The sequence below is a fragment of the Morone saxatilis genome, unplaced genomic scaffold (genome assembly GCF_004916995.1).
Source record: "Morone saxatilis isolate NCDOM2014 unplaced genomic scaffold, NCSU_SB_2.0 Contig11, whole genome shotgun sequence".
Lineage (NCBI taxonomy): Eukaryota > Metazoa > Chordata > Actinopteri > Moronidae > Morone > Morone saxatilis.
In genome coordinates, this window is record NW_023339663.1 from 20,782,721 (window position 1) to 20,796,983 (window position 14,263).

Sequence of the window (14,263 nt, forward strand, 5' to 3'; positions counted from 1 at the left end):
TGTGTGTGTGTGTGTGTTAAGTGACCATGTTAGAGGTTAGAGCAGACAGTATTTCAACCCTTACCCATTTCTGTTCTTGTTGAAGTCTACAAGAGAACAGTCAAAGGTCACTGTGAGCACTTTGGAGAAACACACTACATTATAGTCTATGTGTGTGTGTCTGTGTGTGTGTGTGTGTGTGGAGCCAAAAGGGCAGTAAGGATTTAAAAGCTTAGAGCCCTTTTGACCTAACCAGGTTTTACACACTGATCCTGAACCACGACACACACACACACACACACACACACACACAGTTAATTTGGACGTAATCTGACTAATTTAGGCTTAATAGCACATATTGTATGTGTGTGTAGAGGGCAGTTTTCCAGTTCAATGGCATTTTGTTCCCAAATTAAATAATGGTTATTAGAAAAACAGTGACATCAACCCTTAAAGACTGAAAATATTTGAAACAACTGAGGAGGTGGATGAACTGGTAAATGACGCTGTAAAAGATTATTTTGTGTTCAATGTCCTGCTGCATAAAGATATGTTCATTTGTCATATGAATTCATACATTTATTACATAACTCTGCATAAATAAAAAAAAAAACACAAGCCTAAATAGACTAATGTTTTTCTGCAAGTCATTAAATATATACTAGGACAAGCTAAATATGTAGTGAAATATTTATGAAACACAATCATATTCATCCTCTGTAGGTTATGTCTGGGCCAACTTAATGTGTGTGTGTTCATAAGACAGTGTTATGTGTAAATAAAACCTAAACCTCTCATAAATCTGGAGCATAGATGGAGCATTTGTCCTTACTGCCGGTGTCAACACTATCTCCACATGGCCAGTGGAGGGCGCTGCTTCCCTAAGCCTTTAGATGGGACTTGGTCAGTAAACCATAGACCAGGTGTCACAGCTCTCCATGAGCTGCAATCTTCTTGGCTTTGATGCCAGTGGATGCTTTATGCTACGCTGAGTTTTAAATGAATGCATTTAAATGCACATACATCTTCTGCTGACTGACTGTATATACTGTAATGTAGGTGTATGTCAGGGTTTGTGCTCTTCACCTTGCTGGCCTTCAGCACGTTGATCTGTTCTTCATTCACTGTGTCCTTGTTCTTCTCCAGGAAACCGTCACACTGGTATTCCACCTGCTCGACAAGCACATTACATAGCGTGTGTTACAATAACTGTGAACTAATGTTTAGGGTGCATTTTCAAAGGTAAATGTTTTTATCTCTTTCTCGTTTTAAGTCAGTCTGAGGTGGTTTGACAGTGACCTCACAGGACATTATGTCCAGTCCAAACTCCTGACGCAAGTTTCTTTAAATACATCAACATCAATATTTGCAAATGTTTGGTCAGAAACGATTTCAAGGATCCCATTTTAATATCAGGGGACCCTCATGGGAAAGCCTGCATTAGTCCTTGACCCGTTTATCTGTAACCTTATATTGAGGATCTAAAAACAGACATGAAAAATAACACTGCATAGCACAGCACCTCATTACAGGATATGAAAGCTATTACACTACAGTGGATTACACCAGCACACACACACACACACACACACTGTAAACACTTGATTGTTTAACTTTTGGTGTAAAAACAATGACAACAATAATTAAAAGTTATCTGTCCTCCAGCCATCCTAAAAATATCTCACACCAGCACTGCAGCAGCCACTGCAGCCAATCTGTCCCTGGTGTCTATTAAGCTGAAAAGGCACTTTGTAACATGAAACACAAAACTGCCATGTCATTACTTTTATAGCTCAATAAGAAATAACATTACAACACTATGCAGGCATGTAGCAAACATGAGGTCAGTCAAACCCACCTTGTCAGCAAAATGTTTAATAATGAAGGCGCGGTTGGACATGCGTGGCTTCTCGAAGAGCGAGCTGGTCTTTAGGTGGGTGTTGTAGAGTTTCTGAGCCCACGAATCGTCTGAACCTTTAGGCATCTGGTACAGAAAGGGAGAAGACACAGTGGAAACTATCATAAGGGAAACGTCGTGTGTACACCATCTGCTTAATGCCACCTAGAGACAGAAAACCTTGTTTGCATTACACCTTACAAATGATTAATTTTTTCTGGTTAAACAGTGTATGAAGACTTTTTTCGTTTCAGACATGTCAAACCAAATGTCCAATTTGTATTTGCGTTCCTCTGCAATAATGTTAGAAATGTGGACCACCTCAAATGTAAACAGCTTGTAAAATGACCTTGCAGTGGTTAGGAGCCACAGAGAGATTAGTTGACACAGAATATTAACACCAATAACTGTTCATATTTCATATACAGTTTCCAATAAATAAATAATCCCATTCAGTTTTATTGTGTGCACTTGCTGGAAAGAAAGAAGAAGAACAGAGAGTATCTTTAATGTCTGTGGTCAATGTTTCCTTCCTGCAGGTGAACTCTGATGTGAGATATAAGTGTAGGTGTTGGAGACTCGCCTCTAGTGTGTGGTGGTGGGGGGCACTGATGGGTCCACTGTCAAAACATAAATGTAAAGCAGAACGTGGTTGTTACACTACAACCCACGATCCTCTGCTCAATATGCAGCATGGACTCACTTTATTTCGCCTACTTGTTTATATTTATGAGAACGTTTTTATTCTACCATCAGTATTCAGAAGTCATCAAGTCTTATGTAACTCATGTCATTTTTAGCCTGTGAGTCAATTCAGACTCTTGTTAACAGATAGATTAAAAGACTTATCAGTCCATATATTCTTTATGTGACAGATGAGTAAAATCTTGTTCTGTCCCTGAAGTGTCTTTCAATCATGGTAAAATACCAGAAAAACTAAATGTAATATTAATTATCTGAAATACTATTTAGTGGATCAAATAAAAACGATACCTTGCACTCCTCGTCCAACAGGTCCAGGATGCCCATCTTGGCTTCTATGAGGTTGATGCAGGGCTGATTGTCGTAGAAGTCAATCAGAGTCCACGGGATCTGCTCCTTCATGTACTCCTCCTGCTCCAGCTTGAACACATGCTGCACACAAAGGTGGGTGATTAAACTTGCATCAATCGATAAAATAAAAAATAAAAAATCCTATTTCACATCTGTAACTATAATGTGCAATCCATCAAGTGAAACACATGCTGCTCACCATGTTGAACTGCTGCTGGAGTTTCTCATTAGCGTAGTTGATACAGAACTGCTCAAAGCTGTTGATCTCAAATGTCTCAAACCTTGAGAGAGAGTAAAGCTGGAGTCAAACAGTTGGATAACATTCACTACAGAGCTAACTTGCTCAGCTAAAGTTATCTAATTAAAACTGACTTTCCTATGTGTGACCATGGTACACCGGTGGGATAGTCTGTGCAACTTACTTCACTACTGTACTTAACTATGGTGTGCACTGCAATGACAGACAAATCAGACAAATGAATGACATTTAAATGCTCAGATTGGCTAGTATCTGGCCGTGTGCTGACACAGACGTACCCGTAGATGTCGAGGACCCCAATGAAGGAGTGCTGTTTGACATTGGTGATGAGGGCTTTGTTAACATGCTCCACAATCCAATTGAAGAGCTTGGCGTAGATATGTTTGGAGAGTGCGTCACGGGCGTTGGTGGCCTGCAGGCGGGGGAGGGGCTTGACGTACGTCTCTGTGGCCGTCTTCAGCTTCCTGTGGCACAGCCACTGAGACATGTCCTGGTAGGTCACGCCTACCAACTCGCAGAATGCCGTCAGGTGGCGATTGTTGGGCTACAAGGAAGAAGAGGAGACTGACTCATCATTGCTTTACTTTTCTGTCTGATCTTTCTGTTTATTCCATGATGAATAAACAGTAATCGTTACCATTCACGTGTCATAGTAGGGAAGCTAAAGTCAAATAAAGACATTTTGTCCCCAAAATGGACACACATATGTTTGAGAACACAAGAACAGAAAAAACAAGATAGGGAATTGCCTCCCTAAATAAATACACAACTCAAAGGAGGACAAAACTTGAATTACAGATATACTGTGATGCAGTGAATATTATGCAGTCCATTTAAACATGTCTTGCTGACAACTAGCACTGCAGTATAAACATTATTCTCACAGGAATGACGCTGCTGTCCGAGTCTCTGTCCTTTATCTCCACATTTCCCAGATGAAGAATAGCAGCCAAAACCTGGAACAATCCCATCTGATAGGACTCATTAATACCTGCAAAGGAAAAGCACACACACACACACACACACACAAAACAATCAAAGTTGTGACCCTATACATTGTCCATCCTTAACCTTTGTTCATATCCTTTAACTAACCCCATCTTTAAAGAGCTGTAAAAATATACATAAAATTTGTCCTGATTATTTAACACTTTCATTCAGTTAATATTGTAAATCCAGCAGTCACAGTTCTCCTTAAGATACATTATACTGCCGGGTAACAATGTATACATTTTTACAGACAGATGTGAACATGTTCGTTTTTATATGTGTAGGTGGGTATGTTACCGAGCAATGTGAAGGCATTGCGAGTGGTGCTAAGCTCTTTGGTGTCGTCCACGCCGGCGATAACGGGGCTGCGGCCCTGCCTGGTATACAAGAAGTCGTTTGCGCTGCCTGAGTGGAGAAACAGAGAAGGTGAATTCATTTCGTAAACATGCAGTATGTGCAGTTTTACAATGTGCAACTTGGGTACAACTGTGCTATCAATGCATTCTCCTCTACCTAAGCAGTGCTGCACCGGTAAAACCATGTACCTGATTTAAGAAACAAAGACACTATTTGTTTCTGATTAGTGAGGAAGGACTGCCTGTTAAAATCATAATTATTATCATAACACTTAAGGTTGAAAAAGGTTGAATAATTCTCAGGTCAGTACTCAGGGTAGCTTTTCAACTAACCAAAGCAACAGTCCTGTTTTTTTCTAATAGCGAGTATTAAACCAAGTATACACAAATAGCGAGAAGTTCAAAGTCAGATCTGAGGTTTTTGTGTGCTTTCACTTAGCGGTCATGGATTAAAGAGAATAAAACACTGTAATGTTTCCCAGAAGATACAGGAAATAAGTTTTACAGTGGGTTAATTCAATTTTAAATGTGGGTGGAAATGTTCTTTATTAGCACTTGATGAGAAATGAAGTTTGAACCTTCACTCTCTCCAAGTGAATAAATGAATTCTGAGAACAGTCTCAGACAGACAGAGACCATTTATGGTTTTTTGCAGATGGTTCAGGGTTCTTAGAAAAGACAGAAATCAAGAGCACTTCTGTGTAAGAATGATGTTAGCTCAACTTTCCCACAATCAGTTTCTTTATACACACACACTTTACATTGAATTAAGGCATGGTCTGTTGCCTGGCAACGAGAGGCACTGACACGACTGTGACAACCGCTCCATTTACTGAGCCAGGAAGTCAGCAGGGTAGGAAAAGACAGCAGCTGTGTGTGTGTGCGTGCGTGAGAGAGAGCGAGAGAGAGAGAGAGAGCCAACAGAGTGGCTGTAAGTGACAGTGCCAGCAGTGTGTGTGTGTGTGTCACATGACTAGGATGAGCAGGTGCAGGTCCACAGTGGGAGTGCTCTGTAGGAGAGCCTGTTCAACCACAGTGTCAATGAGTTTGATATGTCTTAACTGATATTAAATCTGATATCTGCTCTTCAGGCACCTCACTGTGGTTTTTGAAGATTTTTAGAGATGTGGAGGGGTGAAATGTTTTTGATATATGGATTCTAATGTGTATTTTCAGTGTTTTCGGTTTGCTCTTACAACCAGTGAGTCTGTATTCATTGCTTATTCTTGCTGTAGCTAACATATTTGCCAAGTGCTTAAGCCCAGACAATATTAATGTTTGTCTGGGTGCTGCAGCCCACTGAATCGCTCTGAAAAACATGAAAATGACCAGTGGCTCCTTCTGTTGCATGAAAGTGAGCAGATTTAAAGCTACTGTTTTTGTAATTGCTTATAGTGCAAATGTAGAGTTAGGGCCAACTGTGCAGCTCTGTGTGCGGACACACACATGTGCATGAGACTTACTCAGCTTCAGATTCTTGAACTCAGGCAGATGGGATGAAGCACAGAGCTGATAGAAGATATGATAATTCCTTTCCTCGTCGGCCTGGAAGAAAGCATGAAGATCATATGATGTGAGGCTACACCTATAGCATGTTCAGTTCATTCAGATACATCACATGAATGGTATTGATCTACACATACTCAGTCCCTTTCTGAATCTGTCATAAATGTACAATCATATGTGCTATATGTTATATTATCTAGTCAGATGAGAATATTACAAGTTTATTCCCAACACTCACAACACAACCAATATTCCCATACCCATGTTGAGGTCCTATCTGATACAGTGTGGATATAAATAACACAACTGACCAATGACTGCATACAGACAGAAGTGCTTCATCTGAAGCTACTGATTTATCTCCAGTGAAAGTCAAATGTTAAAAGGATGTCAGCAGTGTGCAGTAAGGCTGGAAACAAAACTGTACCTGTGTACTACTGTGTTACTGTGTGCTCCTACACCCAAACACAGTATTCACACACTCACTCAAACACACACACACACACACACCTATAAAAGGGCGTTACTGGAGCCAAGCATGTGAAAAATGTGAGGAGGAAAGTGATCACGATTTTATACCAACATCCTCATTCCCCAACATTGTCTATGACAGCAGTGTGTGTGTGTGTGTGTGTGTGTCTGTGTGTGTGCACTCATGTGTGAGCAGACTTAAGTATTCTTGTTCTTTATCTAGACGCTGCCCTACTGGCTCCACCAGTGAGCAAATACACCCGCTGAATATACAATGAAGTTATAAAAGAGAAATAGTAGGTACATCTTATCTGGATTCGACTTGGACACACCAGAAAATATAAAGTTAATAGATCATAAAAATGTGTTAAACGTGTGGACTGATTTGGCTTCTTTGAGACTTTGTGGGGGCTGTAAAGAGAGACAAAAGTATAGTAAAAGAAAGATTAGAAAAGGATTGTTACTTGAGGAAGAATGTCAAAGAGAGAGAGAAAGAGGTGGAAGAGGAAATGAGTGCCTCTCTGTAACCCAGTGTGACAGATAGATTGAATGCTGGGTTTGGGGTTTACTTTGTTTCCTCCTTGTCTTTGTGAAGAAGGAAGTTATTGCTGCATACCTCTTCTGCTCTAAAGGACACCAGGGCCAGACTGACAGTTAGTGCTGGTGGAGTTTGTGTGTGTGTGTTTGTTTGTGTGTGTCTGGCTGACTGCACTTCTTCATACTTGTGAGGACTTCAAGCATAGAAAGAGAACTGGAAATACTCAAAAGTGAGAACGTTTTACAGGTTTTGACCCAATTTAGCATTATTGTTGTAACGCAGGTTAAAAGAAGAAAGAGTCTGTAGGGTTGTGAAACATCTGGGACTTTTGGATGAGAAGGAAAATATCCTCAAGAATCTAAAGAAATCCAATTTTTAAAAGTATTTCTGCATGTATTTGATAGTGATATTAGAGACAGAGACATGAATGTTGCATTTATATACTATATGTCTTAATTACTTGGCCACAGTATGTATGCCCCGACAATTGGTGACATAGTAGCTGAGAGGCCCATCATGAGACGTCTCACTCATTATTCAGAGAAAGAAAGTTTCTTATACTGCATCTGGCCTGCTTGTTCTCCAGCCAAGTTTAATCCCTTACAATCTGACATGAGGCAAACTATTAGCGGTTTGTACGCGCGTGCATGTGTGCGTATTGTGTGTTCGGCAACACTAGAGAGAGTCATGTGTAAGACTACTGGAAGCTAATAAACTTGCTTGTAGCTGTTTGTTTAGGTGTTTGAGTTGAGTAATTTATCATTAACATTTTGGGAGAGAGTCTGTCTTTTTAATTTGAGGTTTCAATTGAAGAGGTGGACTGTTGAAGCCACATAACACCAAAATGCATAATACAAATGTAATTCTACCATAACTTAAAAGGCAGTTTTATTACAATGTCTGAAAGCAAACAAATAAGATTCCAAAAGGGAAGTATAACATAACAGACAGTAAGCTAATATAACTTATAGATTTTGGCCACCATACACTCATTTTGATGCCAGCCAACAAACTCCTGGATGTTCTCCTTCCATCCCAGATTATCGCTGTAGTACATGGTGTAAATACATTAGTGCTGACTCATACAGCAAAAACACCTTCAATGTCAAGGAATGTCAAGGAATAACAAATCACAGACGATACTTAAATTAAATTCTCTTTTGCCTGTAAGGTCAGCAAAAGGACTGTGTATTCATGAACAACACGTTGAGGAACAAGGACACTTCAGCAGGAACGAAATTTGCTATCAGGAACCAGGTAATATGACTGAAGGACAGAACGATGTCAGTGTGACTTTAGTCTGTGCTTTGAAAAGACTCCACAAAAGTAATTAGTAATGAGCCCAAGCTTAATGTGCTGTGTGTCATGTCTATTTTAAAGTCCAGTACAGAATAAAATGTAGAATTGTATTTACTTTGTGCATGTATCTGTGATGGCTGGGGTAATAGACTGTAATGAGTGCAAGTCAATTAAATATCCACACAAGTCCAACCAAACACCTTGTGTGAGTGTGAACTTGAATGTGCGATTGTGCGCTCACCTGAAACACCACTCGGGATTTCTCCAGCAGATATGTTCTCATGTTGGCGCCGATGATACGGAAGCGGGTGTCGAAGCCAATCTCAATGTATTTCCCAAAGCGACTGCTGTTGTCATTTCGAGTGGTCTTTGCATTTCCAATGGCCTGAAAAACAAAAGGAAAATGCAACATATTGTGGTGATATCGTAAATTTAGATAGAGCAGATGGTGCAGCAGCACATTTTCATTTAAATGCCATTTGCCTTCAAATCTACTGGGCACAAACCACACCTGCAGAATGAAATGCAATTTTTCCTGTCGTTATTGCTATTATGGTGAAGCTCTGGGCTAATATGACTCCTGAGCATTTTGGGAAATACACTTATTCACTTTCTTGCCAAGAGTTAGAGCTGCAGATTGAAACCACTCTCATGTCCGTGCAGTAAATATGAAGCTAACGCATGCAGCTGGTTACCTTTGCACAAGGTCTGGAAACGGGGGGGGAAACGGCTAGTCTGATTCTGTGCAATGGTAAACAAAACCTGTACTATTTTTTGGCCAGGAGCAGTAACTTGCTGGAGTCTTTTCTTTCCCAGGAAGTCACTGCTCAAGGCCAAGACACAGTCCAGTTATAACCCCTCTAAAACTCAAATACTATACACCTGATTCTACAACTAGTATGCCAGAACTTCTCATATTGTGTCTTACAACATGAAATAAGCTTAAGATTATTTGTGGTTGGTCCACACTTGACAAATCAGTACTGTTTTATGGACTTCTGTTCTTCCACAGACAGGAGTTGGATATGTTGATGGGCTTCTCCTACTGAGTAACTATACATCGACAAACAAACCATCTGCAGTCAGCAGCCGTAGTTCAATATGCAGGATTGATCAATGACCCTACTAGGAATATTTGGTAGATGGGTGGGGCTACATACAGACACACTCAGACACACAAGCTACACAATCCGCCGGCTTGAGCTGAGTTAAATCGTGTGTGAGCACAGGGGGTTCTTGCTGAGTTAAGGCCAAACACGCAGTCTTTCACTGCAGACAAGGACTCTTTCAGCAGGTATTCCAATCTGTGCCTGCATCAGCCAAACACGTATAAACACAACACGCACACACACTCTACCTCTCTCTCACACACACAGGTTTTGTAACATTGAAAAGGCTGATGCAACCATCTACTCTGCGTCCAGGCTTAGAGGCTGAAGTGACATCACTGCGTCGAAAGAAAGCTTTCTATTCATTCTGTCAGCTCGCCCTGATTGGCTCGAGGTGAAAGTGGTGGCTGGGAGGACGAGAGCGATGTTAGCAGAGTGGTTGGAAAAGGACGGACAGGGTGGGGGATGGCAGGAGGTGGAGGAGAGAAGGAGGAGGAGGAGGAGGAGGTAGTGGCATATGGGCACAGGAGAGCTTTCCAACTCCTCCTGTCCTTATGACTCTACAGGAAGAAATACAAAACACACACACACAGTTAAGGAGAAGAACCTGTGTTATCACAGCGGAGAGCAGCTCGAGGCCAGAAAGACAGTGTGGGGGAGAAACTGAAGGGAGTAAGTAAATGCCAGTGGAGAAGAAAGCAAAAGAGTGCGATAAGAGGAGAGGAGAAGGACAAACGACATGACATTCAGGCCATATCATTCAGCTTAGGAATACACTGTACAGTGACTGCGCCAAAGAAACAAGCATCTATACACGAGCTGCCAGGAAAAATGATGCAAGACTTTCACTTTGAAGAGAAATTACGGTCTTTCACACCACAACACATTTCATGTAAGTGTTCTGACCAGTAAGTACAGAGCTTTCACAAAGTTGCATCAAGTAAAATGGTGATTATGCATATATCTGAGTTATAAAATAACTCACAAAAAGCATAAAACATGTTAGTCCTTTTATATTTTGTCAGAAGGAAACTACAAGGTCGGACTCCAGAGCTTACCTCCATGATGGGGTTGGAAGCCAAGACTTTCTCCTCTACGTTAGCCTCGCTGGCGGAGCCGCTGACCGTAGCAAAGTATCTCATGGCGTATTTGGCTGATACCGTCTTTCCTGCTCCGGACTCCCCACTCACAATGATCGACTGGTTCCTCTCATCCCTGACAGATTGAACAAAAACATAAGAAAACCGTACTGTACATATCTGTACGTTATAATTATATCCCAATTTGACCATAAGACAGACAGGGTTGAGGACATGTGGACTAGTTCTGACCGGCACAAGCTTTTGGTAGAATCCTGTTTCTAGTTTATTCAGTGATGATGAAGATAAGGTTAAGGGCCATGCTTGACTCTGATGTCTAATAATTGGAGTGTTGGGTCTAGGGCAGATAGAAAGTGTCAGATGCTTTCATCAACAAACATTTCCAATGCCTGCAGGCAGAGCAGGTGTGAACACACCTTTATAAGCCTCTATGTTCCTTTAATGCTTTATAATCCCAGCAAGCCCTCCTCGTTATCCCTAGAACTGAGATAGAATCCGGAGGCCATGCTGCCTCCCCTCCTCTTGTGCCACCTTTCTTTGGAGTAAACTCCATGCTGCTGGTAGCCCTGTTGAGATAATTTCTTCTCTCACAAATTGGCATTTCTCCTCCTCCTATCCCATCCCTAGTCCTTTGAGAAGCTCCTTGCTTGAATTTCACTTCTCAGGACGTCTTTTATTTTTTTCTTACAGAGGTTTTCCTTGTTCTTGAGACCTCTGGCAGTGTCTGCAACCAGTGCTGTGGACATGTGAAGCCTATTGAGACACAGACTGTCAAACCGAGCTTTACAAACTTAACTAGTGTTTCTAAGAATTACTTTTAAAGTACTAAATGTTACCTTGCTCAAAAATATATAATTGCTTTACTGACTCCTTAGGTGCTTTTACTATATACTTTTTATTAAAGAAGCAATTATAAATACTTTTTTAATCGTCCATCAGTGCAATTGTATTTTCTTATTTGAATTTCAATTATCTTTAATCTGCTGTGTTTGATTACATAATTGATTTGATTTGATTTAACTTTATTGTCATTGTAAGTACAGGTACAAAACAACAAAATGCAGTTAGCATTAACCACAAGTGCAAAGTAGTAAAGTGCAAAGTAATTTACAAATGTACAGAAATATGTAAAGAAAAAGTAATAACATTATACATATATGAAGGAATACACTGGCAAGATATTTACATTATGAACAGTATTAACATAATACATATATGCAGCAATAAATTAATATATACAGCAATAAATTAATTAATTTATCGTTATTCTAAATATCGCATTGCTTTTTATTTGTTGCTATAAAACACTTTGTTAATCAAAGTGCTATACAAATAAAGTTTATCATCATTTACTACCAAACTGTAAGATTACACTGCATGTACCTACACTGCTCTCCCACATGGAGTATGCTAGGCGTGCCACTATATGTCACCCTGGACGCACTGAAGGGTCACTGCCCTGTGTGAGAGCTGATTAAACTGGGTATACAGCACTGTTAGTACACATGTGTATGTTAGTGTCCCAGAGGGGGACCAAAGAGATCTACTGGTTGGCTCCTGCAGAGAAAAGCAGTGTGTGTGTGTGTGTGTGAGAGAGAGATTTAAAGGGCAAGACAGAGAGAGAGAGACAGAGACAGACAGAGAGAGACAGAGAGAGAGACGGTGAGACCACCATGAGCCTATTCCTGGCTCAGCTTTGACCTACAAACCCAGAAGAGAGAGGGAGGGCTGAGCAACATGGAGACTAGAACCAAGGCTACTCAGGTATCACACAAACCTGGCCATCTGTTTGTAAGCCTCCTCTGCTACGGCAAAGATGTGTGGGTCCATGTCTCCCATATTTTGACCACTGTAGGCATTGATGATGTCTGTTCCGTAGATCGGCAGCGTCTCATACGGGTTGATGGCCACCAGAACGATTCCTACAACACAGAAAACAAAGGGAAAGTATGAGCCCACCGGCAGCTCAACGGGAGTATATCACACAGGTGACAGTGAGACGCTTCTTTCCAAACTTAAAAGGTAGGACTAGAGTATACACTGCATATTGTTTTGTGTATGAAAACACAGCAGTGCAAGCAGAGGAGAAAACAAGATCCTGAAGGCCACAATGTTCTCAATAACTTAAATGGTTGAGAAGATTATCTTCAGAGGGATGTTGCAGGACTGCAGAAATATGCATATGCATATGTGCATATAGCTAAAGTACAATGAGCTATATTTTATATTTGTAGCAACAACAAAACTGTAAAATACAGCACAAGAGGTGAATGGAAGGACAAAGTGACTATTTAACTGAATGAAAAACAAGATGAAAACACATCTCATGCAGTGTGTGTGTGCATTTATGCTCTAGAATGAAGCAAACAACACGTTACTGTACAACAGAAGTGAATATTACTACAGTTTACAGCTAATGATAGATACGTTTTATTAATGAGTGTAAACACAGTTGATAGGCATCGCTTTCAGCATTTCCAATGTTGAACTGAGACAATAAACAATGCTTGACTTTCAGTAAAAATACAGTGGAGGTTATTGAACATCACAGTCAAGTCAGACATCAAGGCAGTGCTTAACTAATAAACTATAACCATCCACTCGAAACTAAACAAATAATGTCATTTTCGATGGTTTATGGACAGAGGGTACTATACGCTGTACAGATTGTCTTCCTGAGGATGCCATAATAAGTCCACAGCACTAACAACATAAAGTCGGGCTTCATTAGACATTTGAAGTGCCACCTACCGCAATAAGTGTAGATGAGTTTGGAGTCGACGAAGCGGACTTTGAGATTGTGGAGCACGGCCGGCTCGTGGAGGTAGCTGAGTGCTGTAAGGTCATTTTCGCCCACAAGGATGTCGGGGTTTCGCAGGTAAGGCAGGTTCTTCGTCTTGGGGTCCAGTGTGTGCTCGATGTTCTGAAGATGAAACAGGAGCGTTGAGATAGAACCGAATAAACAATGCAGAATACAGCACTGGGAATTCATACACTTGTCAGTGCAAATCTGACCCCAACCTGTGTTACCCTACTACTAATTCATTGACACTATACATATCCAGCAGCAATGATACATAATCTGTACCGCACATCATATTAAACTAACTCAGTCTGATGGCTGAGCTTACAATATGTCTGTATGAGTCTGATTGATGACTTTTAACAATACCTGCCAGCCGATAAGATGCAAGTACTTTCTGAGGCCAAAATACAACTAGAACTGATTTTCTCATCAATCATCCTTACTACAGATCACATTCTGTTTATACTCACCAAATGATGAGAGAGAAACATGACATTTCATTGCTGAAAGCCAAAAGTGAAAAGGTTTCCTCCCCAAACATCGGGTTAAATCAATCCTGCAATAAAATCCAATGAGGCATTTCTCCTGAAAGCACATCTGTGTGCCCCTTTACGTGTTTGGTTGGTTGGTTGGAGTTTTTCAGGTCTGGCTGTCTGAAGTGGACTAACAGCAGAGAGCCAATTGTTTAAATAATCAATAACAGATGTCCATTCCCAACTAAAAGTATTTATACAGAATTTCATACGTTCTCAGAAATGTCATGAGACAGGCTACTGATTTGCCATGGCTCTGGAGCAAAACCAGCAGTGGTTCAAAGCTGTACTGTACTGTATTAATCAGGCATGAAAACGGGTCAGGGGTGAAAAAGGTGAGAAGGATATTACCCCTCTAGGGGGGTCC

General features: G+C 40.7%; 1 protein-coding gene across 11 annotated transcripts in view; it reads right to left on the reverse strand.

Annotated features, from left to right (window-relative positions):
- myo5aa (myosin VAa) overlaps positions 1–14,263 on the reverse strand; it is a 54,088-nt gene that overhangs the window by 20,044 nt on the left and 19,781 nt on the right. For all 11 annotated transcript variants that reach the window (XM_035682411.1, XM_035682404.1, XM_035682410.1 and 8 more), the window contains exons 3-14: positions 13,309–13,480; positions 12,335–12,479; positions 10,516–10,672; positions 8,590–8,733; positions 5,998–6,079; positions 4,476–4,583; positions 4,073–4,179; positions 3,467–3,732; positions 3,129–3,210; positions 2,870–3,010; positions 1,838–1,963; positions 1,066–1,149 (exon numbers count right to left, since the gene is read on the reverse strand). In XM_035682411.1, the coding sequence (XP_035538304.1) occupies positions 1,066–1,149; positions 1,838–1,963; positions 2,870–3,010; positions 3,129–3,210; positions 3,467–3,732; positions 4,073–4,179; positions 4,476–4,583; positions 5,998–6,079; positions 8,590–8,733; positions 10,516–10,672; positions 12,335–12,479; positions 13,309–13,480 (1,614 nt within the window). The remainder of the gene's footprint in view (positions 1–1,065; positions 1,150–1,837; positions 1,964–2,869; positions 3,011–3,128; positions 3,211–3,466; positions 3,733–4,072; positions 4,180–4,475; positions 4,584–5,997; positions 6,080–8,589; positions 8,734–10,515; positions 10,673–12,334; positions 12,480–13,308; positions 13,481–14,263) is intronic.